This window comes from Rhinolophus sinicus, linkage group LG03 (genome assembly GCF_036562045.2).
Source record: "Rhinolophus sinicus isolate RSC01 linkage group LG03, ASM3656204v1, whole genome shotgun sequence".
Lineage (NCBI taxonomy): Eukaryota > Metazoa > Chordata > Mammalia > Chiroptera > Rhinolophidae > Rhinolophus > Rhinolophus sinicus.
Window position 1 is genome coordinate 50,725,262 of NC_133753.1, and position 25,241 is coordinate 50,750,502.

General features: G+C 36.2%; 1 protein-coding gene across 9 annotated transcripts in view; it reads right to left on the minus strand.

Moving 5' to 3' along the window:
- The window catches only part of RNF111 (ring finger protein 111), a 96,861-nt gene that overhangs the window by 45,204 nt on the left and 26,416 nt on the right, over nt 1-25,241 (minus strand). For all 9 annotated transcript variants that reach the window (XM_019732286.2, XM_019732287.2, XM_074327658.1 and 6 more), the window contains exon 2: nt 1,429-2,321. In XM_019732286.2, the coding sequence (XP_019587845.1) occupies nt 1,429-2,302 (874 nt within the window). In that variant the 5' untranslated portion in view covers nt 2,303-2,321. The remainder of the gene's footprint in view (nt 1-1,428; nt 2,322-25,241) is intronic.

Genomic DNA, 25,241 nt, shown 5'->3' on the forward strand with positions numbered 1-25,241 from the left:
ACAGCGGTTCTGACCTACATTTACTCTTTCTCATGCCTCCTACAAATATCAGCTCCTTGGTTGCTTCACATCACCAACCATCCTGCCTCACTAATTTCCAGCAGAAATTGGGCTCTGCTCCTCCCTCTCCCAAAACTCTCCACATTCTAACCAACTGAGAAAAATGTGAAATGTGACAATGAAGCAGGACAATTCCTATTCTCACCTCCCTCTTGCGTAAGACCTCAGGGAACGGTGGCACTAACCTTCTCCCAAGTGTACTGTTTTCTCTGGGAACTCTTTTTATAACAAATATTTGGGTAGGTTAAAAAAAAAAAAAAAGAACTAAACATGGCTAAGACTAATATTAGGAACAAAGTTACTGGTTTCAGGGTTCTGGCCGGGATAGAAAAATAGAAGTGGAAGAGGAAAGAGAGTCTTAGAAAAGGAAGGAACACATATAGAAGGAGAAAAGAAAGAGGGAGAAACGGCGGATCTGCACAGTAGACTAGCAGGCCCTAGGTTTTACCGGCAGGACATCAGGCAGACTGGAAGACTTTGTGTCAGTATTAAACACCATCATCTCAGCCCTTTGAAAAGTTCTCCCTATCTCCTAATTCCTTATACTTTCACAAGAAATCAATCTTCTCCCTCAGTTCAGACTTTACTTCTCAATGCTCACTTCAACTTCTTTTAAGTTACTACACAACACACGGTAAAAATGGTACATATGGGACATACTTATACTTCAGAGACTGTCTGTACATAAACTTATTCCAGTCAAATATTATTGGGGGGAGGGGAAAGCACAATCCAGCTAATCCTCTATCAATTTCAATTTTAACTGACTAAGTCTTATGCTCTACTGAGCCCGGTCAGGACCGTAAATTTGTGTACTAGTCTTAGAATAAAAGTTACCTCTCAAATACTTGAAATCGTTTTTCAATTATAAAAAATATGACTAGGTACTAGTAAACAATAAGAACAGAGTACCTAAAGGAAAGACAATACTAAGTAAGTAGTCTTTTTCATTGACCAGAATTGCTCACGGTGGTTGAATGTGAAAGAAATCCATTCCACAGCTATCTGAAATAGTCATGAAAGTTAAACATACTAAAGAAGCACTATAGGAAAAAAGAAACTGTACCATAAATCAACAACTCATAAAATATAATCTAATATGTATAAAATGGCTTTAATTTTGTCGAAAAATACAAATTTTTGAAATTTGCAATTTAAAATTTTAAAATATTTAAAAATTTGTATTTTAGAATTGGAGTCATGGTTTTAATACTATAGTTGTAATTAATTTATATAGCTTAAAAATGAAAGTTTATAGAGCCGCATATTCCTTTTAAATACATTGCAATCACTAAAATGTAGAAGAAAATAGGCACAAATACAATGCAATAGCTTCCATGTTTTACTCAACTTAAGAAACATTTTTACCTGAGGGAACAGCTGGATTGTTTTGGTGGTTTTCACTGGTAGAAACAAATAAATCTTCTCCTTCAGTGGATGAGCTGGAAGAGGATTCACTGCTGAGGTCATTCTCACTGGAACTACTAGAACTGGGGAGCAATGCATATTTTCTTCGGGCTAACACTTCTCGTTTTTTCCTCTGCATTAATATCCTCTCTTTTTGTTTCTGTGTCCTCTGTGAGGAATTATTTTTCACAAATCTCTTTCTGCATGGAAGTCTCCTTAATGAACTGCTATGAAAACAGGGTCTTTTCATTAACAATCCTGAAACGGAGTCTGTCTCTGTCGGAGGCCACTTTTGAGACCGTGCACTATGAGTTCTACTTTTAGCACTCACAACTGCCTGGGAATGTCTCACAGAGACTCCTTTATCCTCATCTGAAGTCACAGTATCAGAATCTCCAAAATGCAGACTAGATGAAGGAGAAGAAAGACAATCGCTAAAAGAGGAATCGTTATCTTCATCACTTGGTGTTTCTAGGTGTTGCCTCAATCCTAATATTCCCTGGTTTTCTTTAACACAATTTTGCATATACGAAGGGCCAGCCTGCTGGCTTTTGCGTTTTTTCCTTACAACACTTTTTTCTTGCTCTTGTTGGTTACCATTCATGTCCTTCTCTTGTTTTTGAGAATCATCACATAAATGAGAGAATTCATTCCCCACTTTACTATTAATCATCTCAACTCCTGCAGGAAAGCTTTTGGCTGCCCCAATGGGCTCTGGATGCAAGAGGATCCCTTTCAGACTCTCCTGTGTCTTTGGCGCATCAGAAGGAATCTCACTCTTCATATCCACTTTTAAAGTATAGAGCTCGTTATGTTCAGGAGTCCATTGAGACATGGGAAACTTTAAGGAAGGCCTAGAAGACACAATCAGATATTAAAAAGATTGTTAATGTGTTTTATTATAGTATTTAATTGAAGAGTTCTCCGATTCCACTGAGAACATCCCTATAATAGAGCAGAGCTGCACTTTTCTCATCAGGATATAAAATGGCTGTCATGAGTCATTTTATTATTCTTATAAAACATTTTTCTGTTACCTCTATTTTTAGAAGTACAGAAGCCTACTTGAAAACTCCTGCTAACCAAAAACTGATCTTACTGTTTATCTTCCCACCTTTAGCAACATTACACATTTGGTCAAAATCAATAATTTCTTCAATACCTATTATAGTAAAAATAGATAAAAGGATTAGTACTCAAAAGACTTTGATGAGTCACTATGTTTTTCTCCTGATATCACATTTTAAAGTGGTAATTATATTAAATATTTCTGTATATCTAGATGGTCACTATGTTGGATGGATTATTATAAATAATGAACCAGTATGAATACTTTCTTTCCCATGGTTCTTTACCAGTATGAATATTCAATACCAGTATGAATACAGCTTCTCTTTCCTGTGGTTCTTTCTTCCTTCATGATACTCTATTCTCTAATGAGAATCTGAACTCACCGATACAGTAGGCACAACCGCATTTCAGAAAGTTTTAGATACATACAGGAAAACTCAAGCCAACACTGTGAGCTGCTGAAGGTTATTCAGTCAAAGCAGCACAGCAGTATATAAAATCAAACTTCCTACAGCTAAGCTAAGTGTATCTAAATCATTTAGTCTCTGCGACTTGAAATTAAAACATCTACATCAATGCAGGGTACATACAAGAATGGTGATAATGTAAAATAAATATCCTGACTCAAAAATCGAACATATTCATTAGAAGCATAGTTAATGCAACAAATGAAGAGCTTCACTAGTGCAAAATGTGATTAAACGTTAACATTTTTACCTTATGTTTTTATTAAAGTATAATACAGACACACATATTCTAAATTTATAGAATGATGAATTCTCACAAAGTTAACACATCTATGTAACTGGCTCCAAGATCAAGAAACTTAAGATAACCAACACCACAGAAATCCCTTCCAGTCACTTCACCCACTATCCTAACTTCTAACATCCTAGATTAGTTCTGTACTTAACATACACTTTTATACCTCTTCCTAAAAGGGGTGGGGGGAGAGAAATATTTAGTAGAAAGCTTTTTGCTTCTCCACAAATGACAGTTATAGCAATATATAACCTCACAAGTCTCCCACTTTATTTTAGTATAGAACTACTATCAGAACAGATGACAGTAATTTAAAAAATGAAACAGCCTATTTCTATACAAAGATATCAAACCTCTAACTTCTATTACTATTATTCACAATGGCAGGTGGTGCTGTATCCAACATCAGTCATCAAGGCCTGTCTGGAGTTCAGTGGGATCAGTAGTAAAGGAGGAACGTAAACATGGGTGAATGTATAGGCACAGCAATCAGCAAATTACAAGAGGCAGCCATTCAGACATGGATCACCATAATTAAGTGCAAGAAAACACAAGTAAGCGGGGAGGGGAGTGGTAGATGAGGGTAAAGGGGATCCAATATATGGTGATGGAAAGAGAACTGACTCTGGGTGGTGAACACACAATGTGATATATAGATGATGTGTCACAGAGGTGTACACCTGAAATCTATGTAACTTTACTAACAACTGTCATCCCAATAAACTTTAATTTAAAAATAAAAAATAAAACATTAGTTACAACGGTAAGGCACAAGGTACATGTGATTTAATATTCAAGGGGGGACAACTAGGAAGGCTATATAAAAAATACAGATAATAACAAGTGTTGGCAAGGAAACTCAGACATCGCTGGTAGGAATGTAAAATGGTGAGGCACTTTAGAAAGCAGTCTGGCAGTTCCTCAAAAGATTAAACAGAGTTATCATATGATTCAGCAATTCAATTCTTACGTGTACACCCAAGATAAATGAAAACATACAACCACACAAAAGCTTAGACACAAATATTCATAGCACAATTAGCTATAATAGCCAAAATGTGTAAACAACACAGATGTCCATCAACTGATGAGTAAGTAAATCCATACAATGGGTTATCAGTAATCAAAAGAAATGAAGTAGACTGATTCATGCTACAACATGATACGAACTTCAAAAACATTAAGCTAAGTAAAAGAAACCAGTCACAATGTCCTTTTTTAAGAAATCTCCAAAATAGGCAACTAAATAGAGACAGAAAGTAGATTATTGATTGCCTAGGACTGGGGATAGTAGGAAGAATGAGGTGTGATGGTCAGAAAGTATAGGGTTTACTTCTGGTGAACTAAAAATGTTTTAAAATTGATTGTGGTGATGGTTATTCAACTCTGTAAATATTATTCTAAAAACCATTGACTTATATTCTTAAAAAGGGAGAAATGTACGGTATATGAATTATATCTCAATAATGCTGTTCCCAAAAAGTAAAGAGGGCAAGTATACAGTTTTCTGGACATCAGGTAACTATGGATCCCTCTTTTGACAGCATCAAGAGTCATTTGGAAAGATCTGGGGTACTTCTAGAAGTCCACGTCTCCCAGGAGTTGTGCTCAGTTAGACCTCTGAGAAAATAGTCTTTATATGGTGAAGAAAAAAAATTGTTTTAGACTCCTCATCCTCAATTATAAAATCACCCTCTGGGTCTTAGTAATGAAGATCTTGAGAGGCAATGAAAACTTGCCAAAAGGACAGATAAATTCTGAGAACAGGAATCCATAAGTGAATTTACAAAGAAGTGATTCATAGCATAATTTACTAAATTCAATTTCTTTTCCATCAGTTTATGCCCCAAAGCCAAAACAATGAACTCTTTATGGTTAACTCTGCTCTGGTTTTGGTGATTTTTTTTTCTTCCAAGTGGAGGGGAGGGAGTAAAGAAGAGAGGTAGCGTATAGTATGGTGTGTGTTGTGTGTCTACACCAGTAACTGTTCTGAGTTGTGTCATACAGTCATTCAATGCGAAATTAACAACTTGTATTACTTGAGATGTTCCCACCAAGGGAGTACAAACTCACGTTCTATTTTGAACTGAGAAAAAGAGGAGTAAGTTCATGAAAAGAAATAAATAACCAATACTATATTTTTTAACTAAAAAAAGGCAGCGAAATTAATACAAAGGACCAATAAAGAATGTTCTGAACTATATGCTATTTGATAAAATCATAATATAGTCTTTTACTCCCATAAAAATTATTGGCTGATCTAATTTACAAAGGAGGCAAGTTATATATTAGATATATCTATCTCCTTATCCACACTATGACTGCTTTGCTATTATGCATTGTTTTAATACTGAAACCATAACACTAGTCCCTCTTTGCACTGGGTTCATTCAATCATTATATTGCTATGTTATAGTGGGAGCATACCAATTAATTACCCCTGATATTAGGTTAGGATAACCACTAGTAGTAAACCTTACATAAAAAAAGCACTAAAATAGCTAAACATGCTAACTTTCAACACTGAAAATTAGGGTTAGGATTTGGCAAGTTAAATTATAAATTAAGTATATGTGAGCATAAGGGGAGTAAAAACCCATTAAGATAACTGATACAACTTTGAAGAACTAGTTCTAAACTGGTTTAGAAAGTCATCATTATTGGTATGAATCTTCACTACCAACGATAAATATAAATACTTAATACATAAAATCTGATGATTAATTTTATAGAACGCCAAAGGAACAAGATTTTAAAAGAAATTAAAAAAACACTTTTGTAGTTTTCTATAAAAGTTTGAGATTAAAAATGAGCCAGAAATATGTTGTTTATCTTTTCTCATATAATTAAGTGGAAAAGCATATTTATACTATAGGGATAATACTTAGGGCATATTTTAATTTTTAATTCTCTTTTACCTGTATTTATTTTACTATGTACCAGTGTCAGAATAATCAAGTGCCTGAGAGGATACTCTCCTACCACCTCAAGGCTTTATAACCACCACTGCTTGTAGCTACACAGTATGGACAGTATGCTTCGTTACATATTCTGAACAGTCAGTCAAAATTTCAATAACATGAAAGATATTTTCCCCCAATAGGCATCTTTCTGAGCTCATAAGTACATTAGCTAAGTACCCCAAATAAACTAAATTTCTTAAAAAGAGATTTTTGCTCTTACAGGTATACTAGAAGCACATACTCAAATAAAAAGGAAGAGAACTTGATACACATATTAGCAAATAGTAATTAACTTGTAGACTGATATCTGATTGAAAGAAGGAAGTTATATTCAGAACAACTACTTTGAAACTGCCAAGACTTAAGCTCAACTTGTTTTAGGAGACTAGATATAAAAACATGAAAAAAGACCAATGGTCTCAGCCATAAAAAAGGATGAAATTTTGCCATCTGCAACAACATGGATGGACCTAGAGGGTATGGTGCTACGTGGACTAAGTCAGACAAAGAAAGACAAACATCATGATTTCACTTATATGTGGAATTTAGGGAACAGGAAAAAAATGAACAAACAAAACAGAAATAAGCTCATAGATACAGAGAACACTTTGATGGTTGCAGACAGGGGCAGGTTGGAGGGATGAGTGAAGGGGAGAGGGGATTAAAAGGCACAAATTGGGGGTGGCCGGTTAACTCAGTTGGTTAGAACTCGGTTAACTCAATTGGTTAGAGTTCGGGCTCTTAACAACAAGGTTGCCAGTTCGATCACCACATGGGCCACTGTGAGCTGCGCCCTCCACAACTAGATTGAAACAACTACTTGACTTGGAGCTGCTGGGTCCTAGAAAAACACTTAAAATAAGTAAAAGTTTAAAAAAAAAATAAAGAGGCACAAATTGGTACTTACTAAATAAATGTCATGGGGATGTAGATATAGCATAGAGAATACAGTTAGTAATATTGTAATAACTATGTATGGTGTCAGATGCGTACTGGATTTATCGAGTTGATCACTTTGTAAGTTTTATAAATGTCTAATCACTATGTTGTACACCTGAAACTAAAATAATATTGTATGTCAACTGTAACTGGAAAAAAAAAGACCAATGGTTACCGCAACCTACCCTGAAGAAACAATAAAGTTCAGGAGATAGCCTATTAACTATTATCAAAAGACGCATTTGAATTCTTGTTGACCCAGGGAATTGATGAAATAAACAAATAATTACAGATAACTCACTAAAAATTCTAAAAGAGGCAAGTATAAATATAATGTTATCAGAGCACAGAAGAAAATAGGATCATGTATAAGGATAAAAATCAAAGAATACTGAAAACTGCTTTTGTTGAACCAATAGTTCCAGCAGGTCTATGGCGTGTATCAGGAGACACTGGATCAGCTTACTAACATTCTAAAAGCAGAATCACGACAGAGCCCCACAGTCTTAACCCTCAAAGAATTCACTGATTGAGGAGAGTGACAAATACAGAATATAAGGCGCCAAAGGGAAGATAGTGCAAGACACTTAACCAAAGACGGTGACTGGAGAAGGCTTCAGGAAGGAATCCACAATTTGAAGGATAAGTAAGAGTCGGAACAGGAGATAAGAGTGGGGGGGGGGGGGGAAATAGATGAAGTAGAAGAGGCAAACCATTCTAAAATATAAGACAATGGGCACACCTTGAAAAATTCTTAAACCAGAAAGTTACAGCATTATAGTGGCACTTTAGTTGGATCACCTAGTAATATTGTGTGAAAAATGGTTTGAAGTAGGCCAAAACTGTAGGCAGAAAAAAATCAGGTAAGAGGTTACTGCCATATGAGAAAATACAATAGATAGTAAGGAATTAGTGATGAGAACAGGAAAAGCACAAAATCCAGAATTAATGAAGGACAAAATTACTAGGATTTTGTTAAGCTTTGGATAGGAATTAATCCAGTGCTACCATCCTAGTCCAAATGATCATAGTCTTTTACCTGTACTATTGCAAACTGCTCCTAATTAATTTTCCTATTTTTACCAACAATTCAGAAATGTCTATGCAGTAACTTGGATATATCCTAAAAAATAAAAATCAGAGTACAACCCTCAAAAATTTTCCAGTGCTTTCCAAATGTCTCAAAAATAAAATCCAAACTCTTTACCATAGCTTACAAGAGCCTTTATGATCTCATGTCCCTCTTTCTTTCTTATACCTCACCAATTTATTCACTAGATTGCAGCCAAACTGCCTTCTTTTTGTCCTTGAACATGGCCAAGATTTCTCTGTCTCAGAGCCTTTGCACTTTGCGTTCCCCAGGCCTAGCATGCTTTTTCCAAAGTTTTTTTAAAGGCTAACTAGCTTCTGCTCACCATGCAGGTCTTGGCTTAAATGTCACCTCTTTGGAGGTCTTCTCTGACTGCTCAGTGGCAGCTGTGAAAGTGTGGCTTGCAGGCTTCCAACTATGGAGAGCTCAATCGATCAAGACCCCAGCTGCTGTGCTCTGACGTCCACCATGACATGTGCCTGAAGTCCCATTTCCCATAGGCTGCTCCTGGCCAGTGACTGAGTGTGGCAAGTATACTAAGTCAGGCCTGTCCTTGGAGAAACAGGACTCCAATGGCTTTGGGTCTAGGACTTTCTGATGGCCTTGCTTGAAACTTTCTTGGACTTTACCCAACCCTCCTTTCTTCTCTTTCACTCGGGGTCAGACTTGCATGAACAGTATGATGACTGAGTCTTCTCCAGCTCCCTCCTCATTTTCTTGCATGGGCATTCCCCCCTAATAAAATCCTTGCACAGTGTGCACTGAAGCACAATACAGGCAGACCTCAGAGATACCGCAGGTTTGGTTCCACACCCCTGCAAAAGAGTACAGCGATAAAGCAAGTCACACTCACTCTCTGGTTTCCCAGCGCACATAAAAGTTATGTTTACACTATATTGTACTCTATTAAAGTGTGCAATAGCATTATGTCTAAAAACGAATGTACATACCTTAATTAAAAAATATTTCATTACTAAAAAATGCTAACCATCATCTGCGCCTTCAGCAAGTTGTAATCTTTTTGCTGGTGAAGGGTCTTCGATTTGTAAAAAAAAGCAGTATCTGCAGAGTGCAATACAGTGTAGGGCAATAAAACGAGGTACACCTGTACCAAGAGTGAAAAGGCAACACAGAGCAGGAGAAAATATTTCTAAATCATACATCTGATGTCCAGAATATATAAAGAACTCCTAGAACTCACAACAACAACCACAACAACAACCTGATTAAAAATGGGTAAAGGACCTGAATAGTCATTTCTCCAAAGTAGATGTAAAAATAGCCAAAAAGCACAAGAAAAGACACTCAATGACTTCACTAATCATTAGGGAAAGTTAAGTCGAAAATACAACAAGATGCCATTTCACAGCCATTAGGATGGCTATTATAAAAAAAACCAACAACCCCAAAATAACAAGCATAGGTAAGGATGTAGAGAAACTGGAACCCTTGTACACTGCTGGTAGGAATGTAAAATGGTGCAGGAGCTGTGGAAAAGGGAATGGCAATTCCTCAAAAAATTAACACAGAGTTACTGTACGATTCAGCAGTTCTATTTCTTGGTATATACCCAAAAGAAAACGGGACTCGAACAGATATTTGTACACACGTGTTCATGGGATACATATAATGAAAAATTATTCAGCCTTAAAACGAAAGGAATCCCTACAAAACCCTGCACACAGATGTTTACAGCAGCTTTATTCTTAATTGGCAAAACTTGGAAGCAACGAAGATGTCCTTCAGGAGGTGAACAGATAAATACACTGGTATACCCAGACAATGGAATATTGTTCAGTGCTAAAAAGAAAGGAGCTATCAAGCCATGAAAAGACCTGGAGGAACCTTAAATGCATATTTATCAAGTGAAAGAAGCCAATCAAAAACACCACATGATTCCAACTACGTGACATTCTGGAAAAGGCAAAACTATGGAGACAATAAAAAGATCAGTGGTTGCAGGGCAGGGGGTGGGGGGATGATGAATAAGCACAGCAGAGAGGAATTTTAGGGCAGGGAAAATACTCTGCTATTGTGATGGAAATGTGCCATTATACATTTGTCCAAACACACAGAATATACAACACCAAGCGTGAACCCTAAGGCAAACTATGGACCTTTGAGTGATTATGATGGGTCAATTTAGGTTTATCTTTGGTAAAAATATACCATTCTGGTCCTTGATGTTGATGATGGGAAGGCTATGAATGTGTGGGGTCAAGGAAAATATGAGAAATCTCTATACCTCCCTCTCAATTTTGTTGTAAACCTAAAACTGCTCTAAAACAGTCTTAAAAGAAAAAAAAAAGGAAATTCTGACACACGCTACAATATGAATGAAGCTTGATGACACAGTAAGATAAGTCTGTCACAAATGGACAAATACTGTATGATTCCACTTATATGATGTGCCTAGAGGAGTCAAATTCATAGACAGAAAGAAGAATGGTGGCTGTCAAGGGTTAGAGGTATAGGGAAATGGGAGTTAGTGTTAAATGGATATAGAGTTTCAGTTGGGGAAAATGAAAAAGTTTGGGACACGGGTAGTGGTAATGGTTGCATAACAATGTGAATGTATTTAATGCCAAACTGTATACTTAAAAATGGTTAAAATAGTAAATTTCATATTATATATATATAACCCCAAAATCTTTGCACATTAAATTCTGTTGTGGTATCTGTTTCTCAGGACCTGAAATAACACAGACTCCATTTAAAGAACCAACCTCTTTCCCCATCATTCAACATCACATCTTGAGTTTTGAAAGTACTTAAATTCCCAGTAACTGAAATTATCTTGTTAGCCTATTTACTATATATTGTACTGTTGAGACGGTTTTTTTCCTACCGCCCCCTCCCCCTGCCCCAAGAGCTCCATCCCTTTATCGGAGCTGCCTCCCTCAATCCCCTTATTGGAGATGTCTCCCTCAATCCCTTTATCGGAGATGTCTCCTGTGGGCACTATGGTTAGAGGCCTCCCTATCAAAACAATGTTGAGCGATCACATCTGCTAGGGACGGACCTCCCCAGCACCCCGGCCAGATTTCCCCCTAACCCTGAGGCCTAACCCTATTTAAAAAAGCGCCTGACCCCAGTTAGTGCTGTTCTTTGGGAACAATCCCACTGAGCCCACCGGCGTAATAAAGCTGTGTTCTCCCTGATCTCTGCGTGCCGCTTGAGTCTCTCGGTCCTCGTCATTCTTCCGCAACAGTACAAGTCCCCTCACTAGAATGCAAGTTCCAAGAAAGCAGTCTGCCTTATTCACTGCCTGCTCTCTAGCCACTAAAACAGTTCATTGGAACATAGTAGATACTCAATGAATATTTTTTAAATTGTATTAATCGGTAAAAGAATAAATGGATAAAAGTAGAAAACGACTGCTGTCTTTCCGGCCTGGATAACTAGGAATATGCCAATGCCTAAGACAAGGAACGTGAGGAGAATCTGAAGAATGAAAATGACAATAATAACAAAATTATGTAATAACATCTAAGGCTTGTTGAACATTTACCATAGCCCAATTTTCAGTTCTAGGAGCTCTAGAACCACAGAAGACTCTTATATTTGGGTATCCAACAAGCCCTTAAAAGAGTAAAAATGGTCAAAAAGAGAACAGTTAGGAACCAAGAGATTCTCTCCTCTATAAAATTGGTAACCTGATCTATATGCTACTTCTAGATTCATAGAAAGTATTAAATAGGAAAATGCTTGAATCTCCAAAACAAATCTATGGAGACTACTTATGTCTCGGAGGGAATCAAGGTCCAGGGTTAAAACATAAATCTTCAAACCAGAGAAGTAGCTGGATTCTGCTCAGACATGTTTTGTTTGGCCTGCGCAACTTAGAAAAAAACAAACAAGAAAACTGATGCTTAAGGTTGCAACACTATAGGCATTCTCTTAAAATCAAGACCAAAGCATGTCATCACCATATAATATTGTTCTGGAAAGGCTAGTCAATTCATTCAAACAGAGAATGGATATAAATATTAAAAAGGTGATTTTCTTTTTTGGTCATTATTTGCAGATGACATCAACAGATGAGATTGACAGGAAAACCACTGGAAAGAGTAAGACAGGGCAATTATATATATGTTTACCTCAATCATACTAAAAAATCGATGACTTTCCTTTAAACAAACAGTAAGTAGCTAGTTAGAAAATATTATAAAACAAAAAAATGCCACTCACAACAGGGGTGAAAAGATTAATACCTTGTATCAAATTGAAAGAGACACACACACAGGACCTATGTGAAAATAATTACTATGTCAAGCATGCAAAAATTAATGGGAAATTTAATGTGACCCCAAATCATTAGCAAATTTTTTCAATTGTAAAACAGGAGAAACTTAGCATTGTAGTTCTCTTCACTTTCAAAGATTTCCTGTCATCTGTAATCCCTCAGAACACTGTAGATCTGTTCATAGTTTTATGATAAACAACTTCAAAGTTTCTCCTTACTTTTCTTAGAAATGAAGTAAAATCTCTCTACCTCTGGGTAGAGAGGAGGAAGGGCAGGGAGTCTCTCTGGATGGCGCTATGATGATATAACGGGGAGTGTCCTATTATTTATTAGAGTCACACAGTCAATCTTATGGTTGCCATTTAAAAATCATTGAATTAAGAATGATTTATACAAAGAGTGTAGGGATTAAGAGACCTAAATCCAAAGATGTGCACTCTATTCCTTAAACTAAACAGATATCCAAAGGGACAATGACGAGAGAGGAAGTGGACAAAGGATACCCATGTGCGGAGATTCAGAGACATCCTCCTTTCCATGTTGCTTTGAATATTATCGCTCATAATATTAAAAGAAATAAAGGTACATACAATGGATTTTAAAACTGTCAGACTCTGAAAGTTGCCTTGTAAGAGGTCTGCCTAGGATCACTATCTCCTCCGACAGCTAAAGGGGAACTGAAAAGCATAGAGAGCATCATATTTACTCGTACATTCAGACTTTCACATGGGTTGACTATCCTCAGCTAAGGCTTAGTACGTGCATGAAGAGTTTTTGTCCCCCCGAGTACAAACTTGACCTGAAATGACTTATGGTAAAAAACTAGCTGATTGACCAAATTACTGAAAGGAAGGCTTCAAGACTAAGAAGTCTTATATTTTCAAAATATCCTAGGAAACTAGAGAAAATGAACCAAACACCTTTTATCAAATCTGAGAAATATGGGAAAACAATAAGGAAAAAGAAACAGTCAAAGGATACTGAGTGATAAACAGGAAAGGTGATTTTCCACATTTAAGTGGGATCACTGACAAAAAAGGAGTAAAAATAGTCAAGCAAAAATAAGTGTCATTCACTTGTGTATTAAAAAGACCTGGGTTCCAGTCTTGACTCTGTCCCTGACTAGCTAGCTGTATAATTTTGGGCAGATTACTTAAACTCTCTAGGACTGTCTTATCTATAAAATTGGAATAATAGTATCTACCTTGTAAAATTGCTTTAAGGATTAAATGAGAGTACCAGCAGAGTACATGGCACAATGACTATTATCATTAATTAATGTCTTTTCTAGAGGAGCAGCTACATACATATGATACATAATGTTTAAGACCTCCCTTATACCTAGAAATAAAGTAAATCAACTGTTTCAATAGAACTTTAAAGTACAGAAATAAAGGACTAAGTTTCTTTGGCACAAAACCTATAAGAGCAAATAACTCTACAGACTCTACTGTGGAGGATTAAAGTTTTGGGAGCCGGATATTTCAGCTCAGTAATTTCTAATACTAGATATTCAACTTTAAGAAGGTAAATTCAATATCTCTCAAATAACAGGTTTTTATTACTCAATGAACATAATTAATTTCTTGTTTGTCTTGTTTAAAGTAGTCTAGAATCCCTAAGTATTAGTCATCAAAGAAAAACACACCTAACATCTCCTATCAGTACAAACTGGGTGGAGTTCAATATATTACAGTCTACTGCGTTAGCCATGATTGTGTTATATCAGGGCCAGTAGCAAAATGAAGGGTGTGTCTATCCTGGCAAGCCTGAAGAGTACCAGGGAGTCAGTTTAAACTGGTTAGAAAGGCAGTATTACAAATCATAGGGCACACTGCACAAATGTGTAACATTTCTGGTATGGAACCTGGACTCTGGAATTTCTATTGCAACATGACATGTGCGATATAAAGATATTGTTAATTATCTATTACAAAAAATATATTCTATCAAGAAAATCTAAGAGAATCAACCAAAAAAGACCTACATGCAAAAAAATGACAACTGTACAAAAGGATATAAAAGACAACCCTCAGAAGTCGAGACACCTCATTTCTGGATGAGCAAAGACTCCAAACTGGCTCTGTTATAAATTAGAAGTCATAATTTTTTAAAATATAAAACATAAATGCCATCACCATGGACATGTCAGGCCTTTACAAGTATTGTATTTTTTCGAATAATCTGAATACATAAACCTAAAAATTCATTCAAATTCATACTGTTGGCATTTAGTTTCTCATTTTGTTCACTGGATCTTTCAACATTTAATTAAAAATAATAACTGAGCAGTTATATAAACAACCGAGGAGGGTAGAAGTGAAAGAGAAAATTTGAACTCAGGTATTTTTTCCTTTTTTTATGAAGCTTTAATTTTTACAAATAAGATAAAATTAGGGTATATCCATAAAATAAACTGCTAAGCAGCCTATTCAAATGAGGTAGGTTCTATATAAACTGACACAGAAAGTAAATAACTTTTTCAAAGCAGGTTGCAAATAAGGCTGTTCTAATATGATCTTTTTTGTAAACTACATTTATACACACCTGGTGAAAATACAGAAAATACACACATAGTTTGGGATTGAAATTATAGGGTGGAGATTTACAGCACTGGGTTAGGAGCTTTCACCTTTTGTGTTACAAATTTTTGTATGGTCTGAATTTTTTATAAAACAATCATTTGCCACTTTTGAAACCAAAGTACAAGGAGTTTTTTAAAGGAATAAAAGTAATTAAAACAGCTTTGAGAAGAAGGTCAATAATCTGATTTAAAAACTTAGAACAATCAGGGGAACATTTAAGAAGAGACTGATGAATTTTGGTCTGAAGAAGCCTTGCAGCTTCTGATTTGGTCTAATGGAATGCTGTCTTTGGAAAGTTCGTTCACTTAGAATGCTCACTCTAAGGGTAGGCAGCCACCCTAAGAAGTCCAACTGAGACCTCCAACCTGTGAAGAAGCTCAAATTAGCCACTTGGAGAAAGAGAGATGTCTGACCAACACCTCAATGTTCCAGCCTTCTTGAGTATCTAACCGAATTAATATTGAACCTTCAGATGAACTAAGTTCCAGACAACATCTGACTATAACTGCATGAGTGATCCCAGCTGAGCCCACTAAATCCACAGAACCATGAAAAACAATAATTGTTTTAAGCTAATAAAAAAAAGTAATAATTATAACAGAATATGTTTTATTTTTCCACTGGAGTAGGACATAACTGTTAAAAGTAGATTGCTATAAAAATCAGATATATGCCTACGATTTTTATGGGAATCTTAACTAGGCATAAAATTCCTCCTTAGTGACCAGAAATGACGACCAATCCTGGACAGCTTAATGACAGAAACTGAATAGGGCAGAAACTGAAATATGCCATATGACTGTTGGCAAATTTCCATGGAGTTGTCAAATTTGAAGTTGATTATGCTTTTTAGTTGTTGACACTAGTGTACGGATCTAGGCATGTTGTTTCCGAACTTACCTTTATGAAAAAATTTTAATGCTTGGCAAGTAATCACTTACCATCAAACCATTTCACAAAATCTTTCATCATTAAAAGTATAGCAATTATTATTGTTGGGTTAACTGGAAAGTGCCAGTACGAAGTCAAAAAATAATGTTCAAGGAAAACAATCTTTCACTCTTGATACTACTTCAAGTAATGAATCTGCCAACTTTCAAAGCTTCAAATTTACAAACTACTTTTAGAGATTACTGTTATTTAAACATCTGGTTTCCAACACTGAGCTTCAAGCAGCCTCCAGGTTTCCTTGGAGATTAGAACTTGATGAATTCAGAGTTCCTTTTCAAAGTGATAAAAGCCAACTTAAAGACGATTAATATTTTTAAAAATGGAAAGATATCTGCTTTAACATGCCTAATATCTTATCAAAATTTAAGAAGGTCCACGATCTAAATGTAGAATTAAGCCATACTGCTAAGTAAGATCTTAAATCTTTACAGGAGCATATAGAACATTTTGAACTAATTTTTGTCAATAATTTTAAATAACTTGGTCTTTTTCTTATGAATAAGCAGTCACATATGTTGAATGATCCTAAAGAATGAGAAATCAAAATCAAAAATACAAAAATAAAAATTAATGTGGCTTACATAAGACTCTTTGAAGAGAACCACCTCAAGGAAGCAGTGGAGTGCCTCTTTGTGAGAAGCAGGAACTATCTGAAACAAACTATGGTGGACTAACAAAGTCATGATGAAAATTTTTGATTGATATATGCCGTTATTCAAATAATTTAAAAATGACTACTTTGTATGCTGGATCTATGTGCAGAGATATAAGTAAGATATAGAGTCCTATTCTTCAAGCTCATAATTTAGTATGACAGAAAAAATGTAAATAACCAAAATATAGAATGCTATAAATAAGGATATAAAAGCACTCTATAGGAACACAAAGAAGGAAGCAATTGGTGTTTCTGGTAAACGCTTTATAGACAAGGTGACATCCATGTCAAGCCATGAAGGATGCACAAGGTGATGGTAGGCAAAGAAAACCCTTCATTTTAAACAACGCTGAGAGACATGGCAAGAAACGGGAGTCTTATGTTGGGTGTCTTTTTTGTTTTCTTTGTGGGAGAAAATAAGCTTGAGTCAAATCATAAAGAAGGGAGGAGTCAGATGTTTCTGCTTAACACAGTTCAGGAACATTTAACTGAGCAGCTGTCGACAGGAATAGAATAGAGGGACAGTCAGAGAGACCAGGGAGAAAGTTTGGAGTGATAGGAGGCAAAGGGTGGATCTAGAGGGGGAAGGGTAGAGCGAAGTACAAGGCAGGAGAGATGAACAAGAGAGTCATTTCAGACAAAAAAATAAGATATGAAAACAGAAAAAACCCAAGGACAATTCTGAGGCCTTCTGATTGGGTATCTGGAAAGAAACATAATTCATCGTTGGAAATAAAGTTAACTGGAAAGAGAATGCAGGGATTCATTTTTGGATTTTTAGATTTTGAAATAATAGTAAGACAATAAGATGGAAATACGCCTATAATAGCATCAGGTCTGAAAATATAGATTTTAGCATTACCGACTTGGAGAAAAATAAAATCACTAGAGTCAATAAATTATCTACTTCCATCAAAATGAAATTCTGAATATAGAGAACAAATAGCTGAAAGTATGGGGGGTATGTACTGTAAGTAAGGCAGCAAAAAAAACCAAAAAAAAACCAAAAACAAAAAACAAAAAAAACCCTAGGAAACAGTAACAAAATCTGAGAGAGGAGAAAATCTGAGAAGGCCAAGCCTTGGATGCCATTCTCCTGCCATTGTTTTTAGGCTGCTGCTATGTCCTTTAAATCATCTTGATTAAAAGATTTTTTTTTTTTTTACTTCTACTAGTCCAATAATAACTACCTGGCAATTCTTTCTTATACCTATTTGCCCATTCCTCAGAGTAAAAGACCCAAACATTTATTTCCTCAAGCCCTCTCTACTCCTTTTACATATTTTCATTTTAAGAAAATGACTAACGCTGCCTCTTAACTTCAGAGAAAATAGAGGCTATCAACAACAAACTCCAACATCATCCTTCCCTTTACCCAATCTTTAACTTTTTAATTTATATCAGGATTCACCTCCTATCAAATATGCCACCCTGTACTGAAAAATATATTCGATAAAAAGCATCCCTTTGGGGGCCGGCCCGGTGGCTCAGGCGGTTGAGGTTCCACGCTCCTAACTCTGAAGGCTGCCGGTTTGATTCCCACATGGGCCAGAGGGCTCTCAACCACAAGGCTGCCAGTTCGATTCCTCGAGTCTCGCAAGGGATGGTGGGCTGTGCCCCCTGCAACTAGCAACGGCAACTGGACCTGGAGCTGAGCTGCGCCCTCCACAACTAAGACTGAAAGGACAACAACTTGAAGCTGAACTGCACCCTCCACAACTAAGACTGAAAGGACAACAACTTGACTTGGAAAAAGTCCTGGAAGTACACACTGTTCCCCAATCAAGTCCTGTTCCCCTTCCCCAATAAAATCTTAAAAAAAAAAAAAAAAAAAAGGCATCCCTTTACTCAAAAAAGAACTTAAACTGTAAACTTTATGCTGCCCAACCAAAAGCCACTATAATCAGCTGTTAAATTGATTAACATAACTTCATATTCTCTTGTACCTACTTTCTCAGCATGGAAGGAAGGAAGAAAGGGAATGGGAGGGTGGGGGAGCTGATTTCCTAAACCAGGGCTACATCTCCAGAATTGATCAGAGTTGGGCCAAAATATGCCCTGAAGCCTTCAACATTTCTTCAGAGCAACGCTCAACACGTGAGCTAGAACCACAAATTGCAGAACACTACAGAACTAAGCCATTTTGGAATGAATGCTGTTTTTTGCGGGTATCACACTTGGCCTTAAACCTTATACTGTCACACAAGCTAATATTTATGTTGAAATACGGTATCTTTCATAATTCAGTTACTTATAATTCCCTAGCTCAAATAACTCCCCTTTTCTTTCTATAAGGCAGTAATAACTACTGCATTTATTTGGAAGTCAGATTTCTAGCAACTTCAACTCTTGGGAACACAGCTTAAGGGAAAATGCTTCTCTGAAGGGTCAAAATAATTGTCAGTTCAATGCACTTCAACACTCAGAGACTATTTATTTTTACATAATTCTAATAAGCTTTGTTGTCTAGATTCCAGGCATAACAGATAGCACTTAATGACAATTAAGAGACAGAAGAACTAAGGCATTTGTCCCAATACCTAAAAAGTCAGCAGTTTGTCTAGATTAAATAACATGACTTATGTGAGCAGATGCTCAGGACGGTAATGTACTACAGCACAGAATAAAGCTGCTATTGAGAAGCATAATTCTGAGCCATCCAGCAGACAACTCTCAGTTTAAAAAAAAAAAGAAAGAAAACATGTATATATCATGTTTTAGGCATATTTATACTAATTAATAATAGTTGCTTACCAGGATTAAATGATAATATGCCAATTGTGACTAACAAGTATCATCTCAGTTTTTATTGAAAATGTACAAAGGAAGATGAAAATTTCAATAGTATAAAAAAACTGCATTTATATTCATAAAAATGGTAAGAGAATAAAAATTTAAAATACTATACAATATACTTGCAAAATATAAAACTACATTCCTACATTTGAATATGCAAAGAGCTTCTTCAAAATGATAAAGAGGAAAACAGATGACTTCTATCTTACCTGTTTTATTCTGAGAACTTCATAAAGCAAAATAATGAAATGGAAAAAAAAGTTCAGGTTTGCTATTTAAAAACTTTGGTCTCTAGTGGGTGCCAATCCTAAAACCTAAGGCTAAATAAAGCTAGGAAAATAAAGGCTGCGCTATAGAATTTTTAAAAGAAATTGGGAAGTTCAGAAAACCTTGTTACCATCACTGGCTCCTCCTCCAACTGTTGTGACAAGGAGAAGAGTAAAATCTTTTCTTAGCACTGCAGTTGCCATTTCAAATCAGGTTTTACAAGAGAATTTAGCAATAAACTCTTTCCTAGATCCAGGTCCATCTATATTTTCTAAAATGTTTAACAAAGTTTAAAGGCAAAAATACATTTAAAAGTTCCAATTTCCATTACTTGGAACCAAATTCCAGCCAAAGCAATTGGAAAGAGGCTCCAACCTCCCTCACCCTTCCTTTACTTGCCCATTTGTAACTGACTTCTATGATTAAAACAGAGAGAGAGCGAGAACCAGCTTTATGGCAAACAGAGTAAGAAGGGAACAAAGCAGTTATGGCAAAATACTACTAACATTATCAATGATAGCGATGATGATGATGATGATAGGAATAGGCTCTAGGAAGTCTGCAATTCCTGTTATCAGAAGTTCTCAAATACACCTGTTTGCAGGTTACCTGATGACACCCTTTCTTTTTGCATCCAAAGAGTTCATTTTTTCTGAGGTTCAGAGTAAAATAGAAGAATCTAATGACTTTTCCTTATTTGCTGGCCCCTAAAACAAGCATACATTTTCTAGCTTTCTAACTTAACTTTTCTTTCCAAACACTGAGAAATGCTTTTAAAAAGCTGCTTTTCATGACTCCACAGTGGAAAACAAAGTAAATACACATAGATATTACCAAGTATTATGATACAAATATGTGATGCTAAAACCCTTTACCATTCATCCAAATATTCAGGTTCAGACTTTCCAGGCATTTTACATGGGAGTTGATGAGTCAAGCAAAAAGGGCACTAGGACCCAGCACCCAGACTCTGATTTTTAATGCCATTCTTCAATAAAAGGAACAGGGCTCCGTGGAGAAATGGCTGATTCTAGGGCTGTGGTATGCAAGGAAAATACAAGATCAGCCTGGAACATTGTGTAGTGCTAGAAAGTAAAGAACATAAAAAACAAAAGGATAGGGACATGTCAAAGGGACACTGGAGCAAAACTGAAAGAGCTCCTAATGGCCAAAGCTAGACAATTGTAGCAGCAAAATAAATAACAAAGTATTGGATCCTACCCCAAAATAAATATCCATCAGTCCATAGTGATATAGATAAATAATTGAATGAATAAGTAAGTGGGAGTGAGACAAATATTCTTTACAGAAGAATTCCAAAGAATGTATGTAGATACACCCCTCCAAGAGGTACGACTTAGTTCCCCTTTTAAGTGACTTGCTCCCAAAGAACAGACTAAGGGGAAAAGGAGAGGAACGTTCCAGTTACAGTGGAGAAACCTCGCAAACACTACTTTGACCAGGTGACCAAGGTTAGTATCATCAATCACAAGCCATGTTGCTAACAAGGGCACTTCATCTCTGGGGTATCCTTCCCCGAAACCCACACCCCAGTCAAACCAATGAGAAAACCACCAGGCGAACCCAAATTGAGAGACATACAAAATACCTGATGAGTACTCCTCAAAAGTGTTAGGACCATGAAAAACAAGGAACGACTGAGGAACTGTGAGCCCAGAGGAGACTACATTCAAATAATATCTGGAGTTTAGCTAATAATAATGTACCAGGGCTAGTTTCTTAGTTATAACAGATGTACAATAGGTAAATGTTAACAGGGGAAACTGAGGGAGGGGTATATGGAAATTGTTGTGTACCATCTTTGCCACTTTTCCCTAAATGTAAAACTACTGTAAAATAAAAGCTTTATTACTTCCTTTTTTAAGGGAAGGGGGCACTACGGTAGTACTTGCAAATTTCCTCCAATCCCTAGAAAAGGGAGGAGACAAATGAGGGACATGGATCTTACTCTGCTCTCCAACCTCACCATCCCCTTGCTACTGCCAATAATATCTGCAAAATCTTACACTGGACTACTGGGGGGGGGGGGGGGGGCAGTGTATGGGGGAGGGGGTAGGAATCTAAAGCTAGAACTACCATGGGGAAAAACGGTGCCTGAACCCATCTGGTCACTTCACTGAGAGAGCACGGCTTTTATCTGCATACCTCAGGAAATTATGTATAATTCATGGAATGTCTATAGAGAAATTACTGAATGGTGTCACCTTTCCAAATTACCACTGGGAGTTTGGCAAGTAAACATTGTTTCTTGGATTAAAATGTTCATCAATCATCATTAATAGTCAATATGTACATAAAGCATACATTCATGTACCCAAGTGTATAGGTATATGTGTGTGTGTGTTTTATCAATTTTTTTGTGACACAGTGTAAAGAAAGGAAAACCTATTATTAAATGGGAACAGCTAGGTAGTACTTCAAAGAACTAAAGGCTACAGGGTCTTAATCATTAAATACTACAATTACCTACATGGGAATTAGAACAAAATACTAGAATTAAGCCACTTGTTCCTATACAAGCTAGGAAATCTTTGGTCCCAACTTTGACGACCCTGGTTTAGTGTTGGACCATAAGAAATCATATTAGCTGGAACATATACCAAACCAAAGTATCCACATGTTATGGACCAAACTTGTCCCCTCAAAATTCTTCTATTGAAATCCTAACCCTTAGTACCTCTGAGTGTGACTATATATGAGATAATTAAGGTTCAATGAGGTCGTATGAGTGGGCCCGATCCAACCTGACTGGTGTCCCTCCTTTGTAAGAGGTGATCTGGACACACACAGAGACGCAGAGAAAAGACCGTGTGAGGACACAGTAGGAAGGTGGCAAACCAAGGAGAGAGGCCTCAGGAGAACCTGCCCCCACCTTGTTCTGGGACTAATCTCCAGAATTATGAGAAAACAGATTTCTGTTGCTTCAGCCACCCAGTCTGTATTTTGTTATGACAGCCCTAGCAAGCGAATATACCATGCAATCAACATTTCCTGAGTATCTTAAATGTGTTAGATTGTCCCAAATATTGTAAATACAAAGATGAATAAGATAGAGGCCTATCCTTAATAAGTTACAGTCTAGCAGTCAGGGAGACATATCAGTAGGTAATTAAAATACAAATAAGTGTTATGATAGAGGTATGCATTGAAACAAATTAGGGTAGAACTTAATTCAATTCTGAAGGAGAAGGTATACCAGGGAAGGTTTTCAGAAAGAATAAAAGGAAAAAGTAAAATGGGAAGAAATGAGACTTAATTACCCTATTTTCCACGGCAGAGATTCTTTGAATGAAGCACACCTGCAAACATATAAAATCAGTTTCGGAAAGACAACATATGATCTTGTGATAGGCAACATATAACGTTCAAAGATGCCATTCCACTTCAAACAACTATTTGTCTAGAATTATTATTAGGAACAGAAAGGGGAAATAAGATGACTTCTTTGGACACTTTTCAGTATACTTTTCAGTATATGAACGACTAGACAAAGTTTCACAGAATTATAAAATTTCCCCCAGAATTCATTGCAATTTAATAATGGAGGGAGGAATCTGCATTACAAGAACTAAGGCCCTATGTTCCCCTTTAACCTTGACACTAAACTCCCTACCTCTCTCATCAGGCAATATAGTCTCTCAACTTCATTACTCTTCAGTGGGAGAGAAGAATTGTAAGCTATAATATACTTGAAAGTTAAAACAGAATAAAGATCAATCCCAAAACATTTCTAGAAATGAATAATCAGCAATATAAAATGAGGTACATAATTAAAAATGAGCCTACAACATGCATTCCAAAATCTGTTTTTAGGCATGATTTCACATGAAGGCGTGATGGAATGTTCACTATATTCTCAAATGACACAAAGCTGAAAAGGGGATGACATGTAAACGGAATAACAAAATCAGGACCTGAAGACGAAAGCTTAGAATTATTAGCAAAATCATTTAAAAATGAAAATTTAATAAATATAAAGTACTATCACTAAATTTACCTTACATACTAATAAAGACATATGGGAAGAATTTTTTTAAATGTTTTTCACTAAAAAATTTGCTGAAGTCAATAACGGGATGATATTCAGAGACATTTACTCACAAATGCTGTGAGTTGTAATTTTGATCTAACTCTATAAAAACAGTGTATGACACAGCCATCTTTTTTCACACTCAAATATCAAAGTTTTCTGGTCTGAATTTATCAAAATTTAAAGACTTTTTTCATAAATCACCACCATCTGGTCGCTTTTGTAACAGTAGAATGGAGTAAAGTGAGTTCTAGTATCTTCCCTCACAGCAATACTCACGCTCACAAGGATTATTCTCTAGATATAACCCCAAAACGTGAACAAAGAAATCCACCCCGCACCGCCAAAACTAGTAACATGAAAAGTAAGATGTATGACAATAACACAAAGCACAGAAGGGAAATAAATAGAAGTAGATTGTTATAAGTTTCTTATACATAAAAAAGTCTGTATTCCTTGAAGGTAGATAGACTCTGGAAAGTTCAAGATGCATAGTGTAAACCCTAGAACAATCACAGAAGATAAAAAAATAAAACAAGTAAGAATAGCTAGTAAGCCAACAGTGGAAATAAAATGTAATGTCCAAAACAAGAAGAGAAAAAAAAAAAATCAACCCTCAAGCCTAAAGGGAAAAGGAAAAAACAGGAACAGAACAGATGGGACAAATAAAAAACAAACAGCAAGATGATAGATTAAAACTCAACCATATCAAAACAAGGTGCTATTGGCATAAAAATAGACTGGAGAGTCCAGAAATAGATGCATACATATCATCAAATGATTGTCAACAAGACTGCCAAGATAATAGGGAAGGAACAGTCTTTTCAACGAATGGTGTTTTAGTACAACTGGTAAGCTATGTGGAAAAAAATCTCAACCCCTACCTCACACCAGATACAAAAATTAACCTTCTGCTCTTCAGAAATACCACTAAGAAAACAAAAAGACAAGCTAGTGAGTTAAATAGGAAGAAAATTACATATACACATATATAATTTATATGTACCGGGGGTGCCAAAAAACTGTATACAAGTGGACACTTTTGGTCAGCGTTACTCAAACAGTAGTTCGCCATAATCAGAAGCGTCTGGACGCAGACAGTAACCACTTTGAGCATCTCTTGTAATTGCAGAAATCAAGCGTGACTTGCATTCATCTTTTGCTATCAGTATATATTGAGTATTACAATTTTAATAGTTTTTTCTTTCTTAAAATGTGTATACGTTTTTGGCACCCCCGTCTAGAAACACACACACACTACCTGAATCCAGAATATACTCGTATCGGATACTATGTTGTACATCTGAAACTAATACTGTATGTCAACTATACTTAAAAATAAAAAATAAAATGCAATAGGGAAAACACTTGAAGAGCAAAACAACCTAGACACAAAAG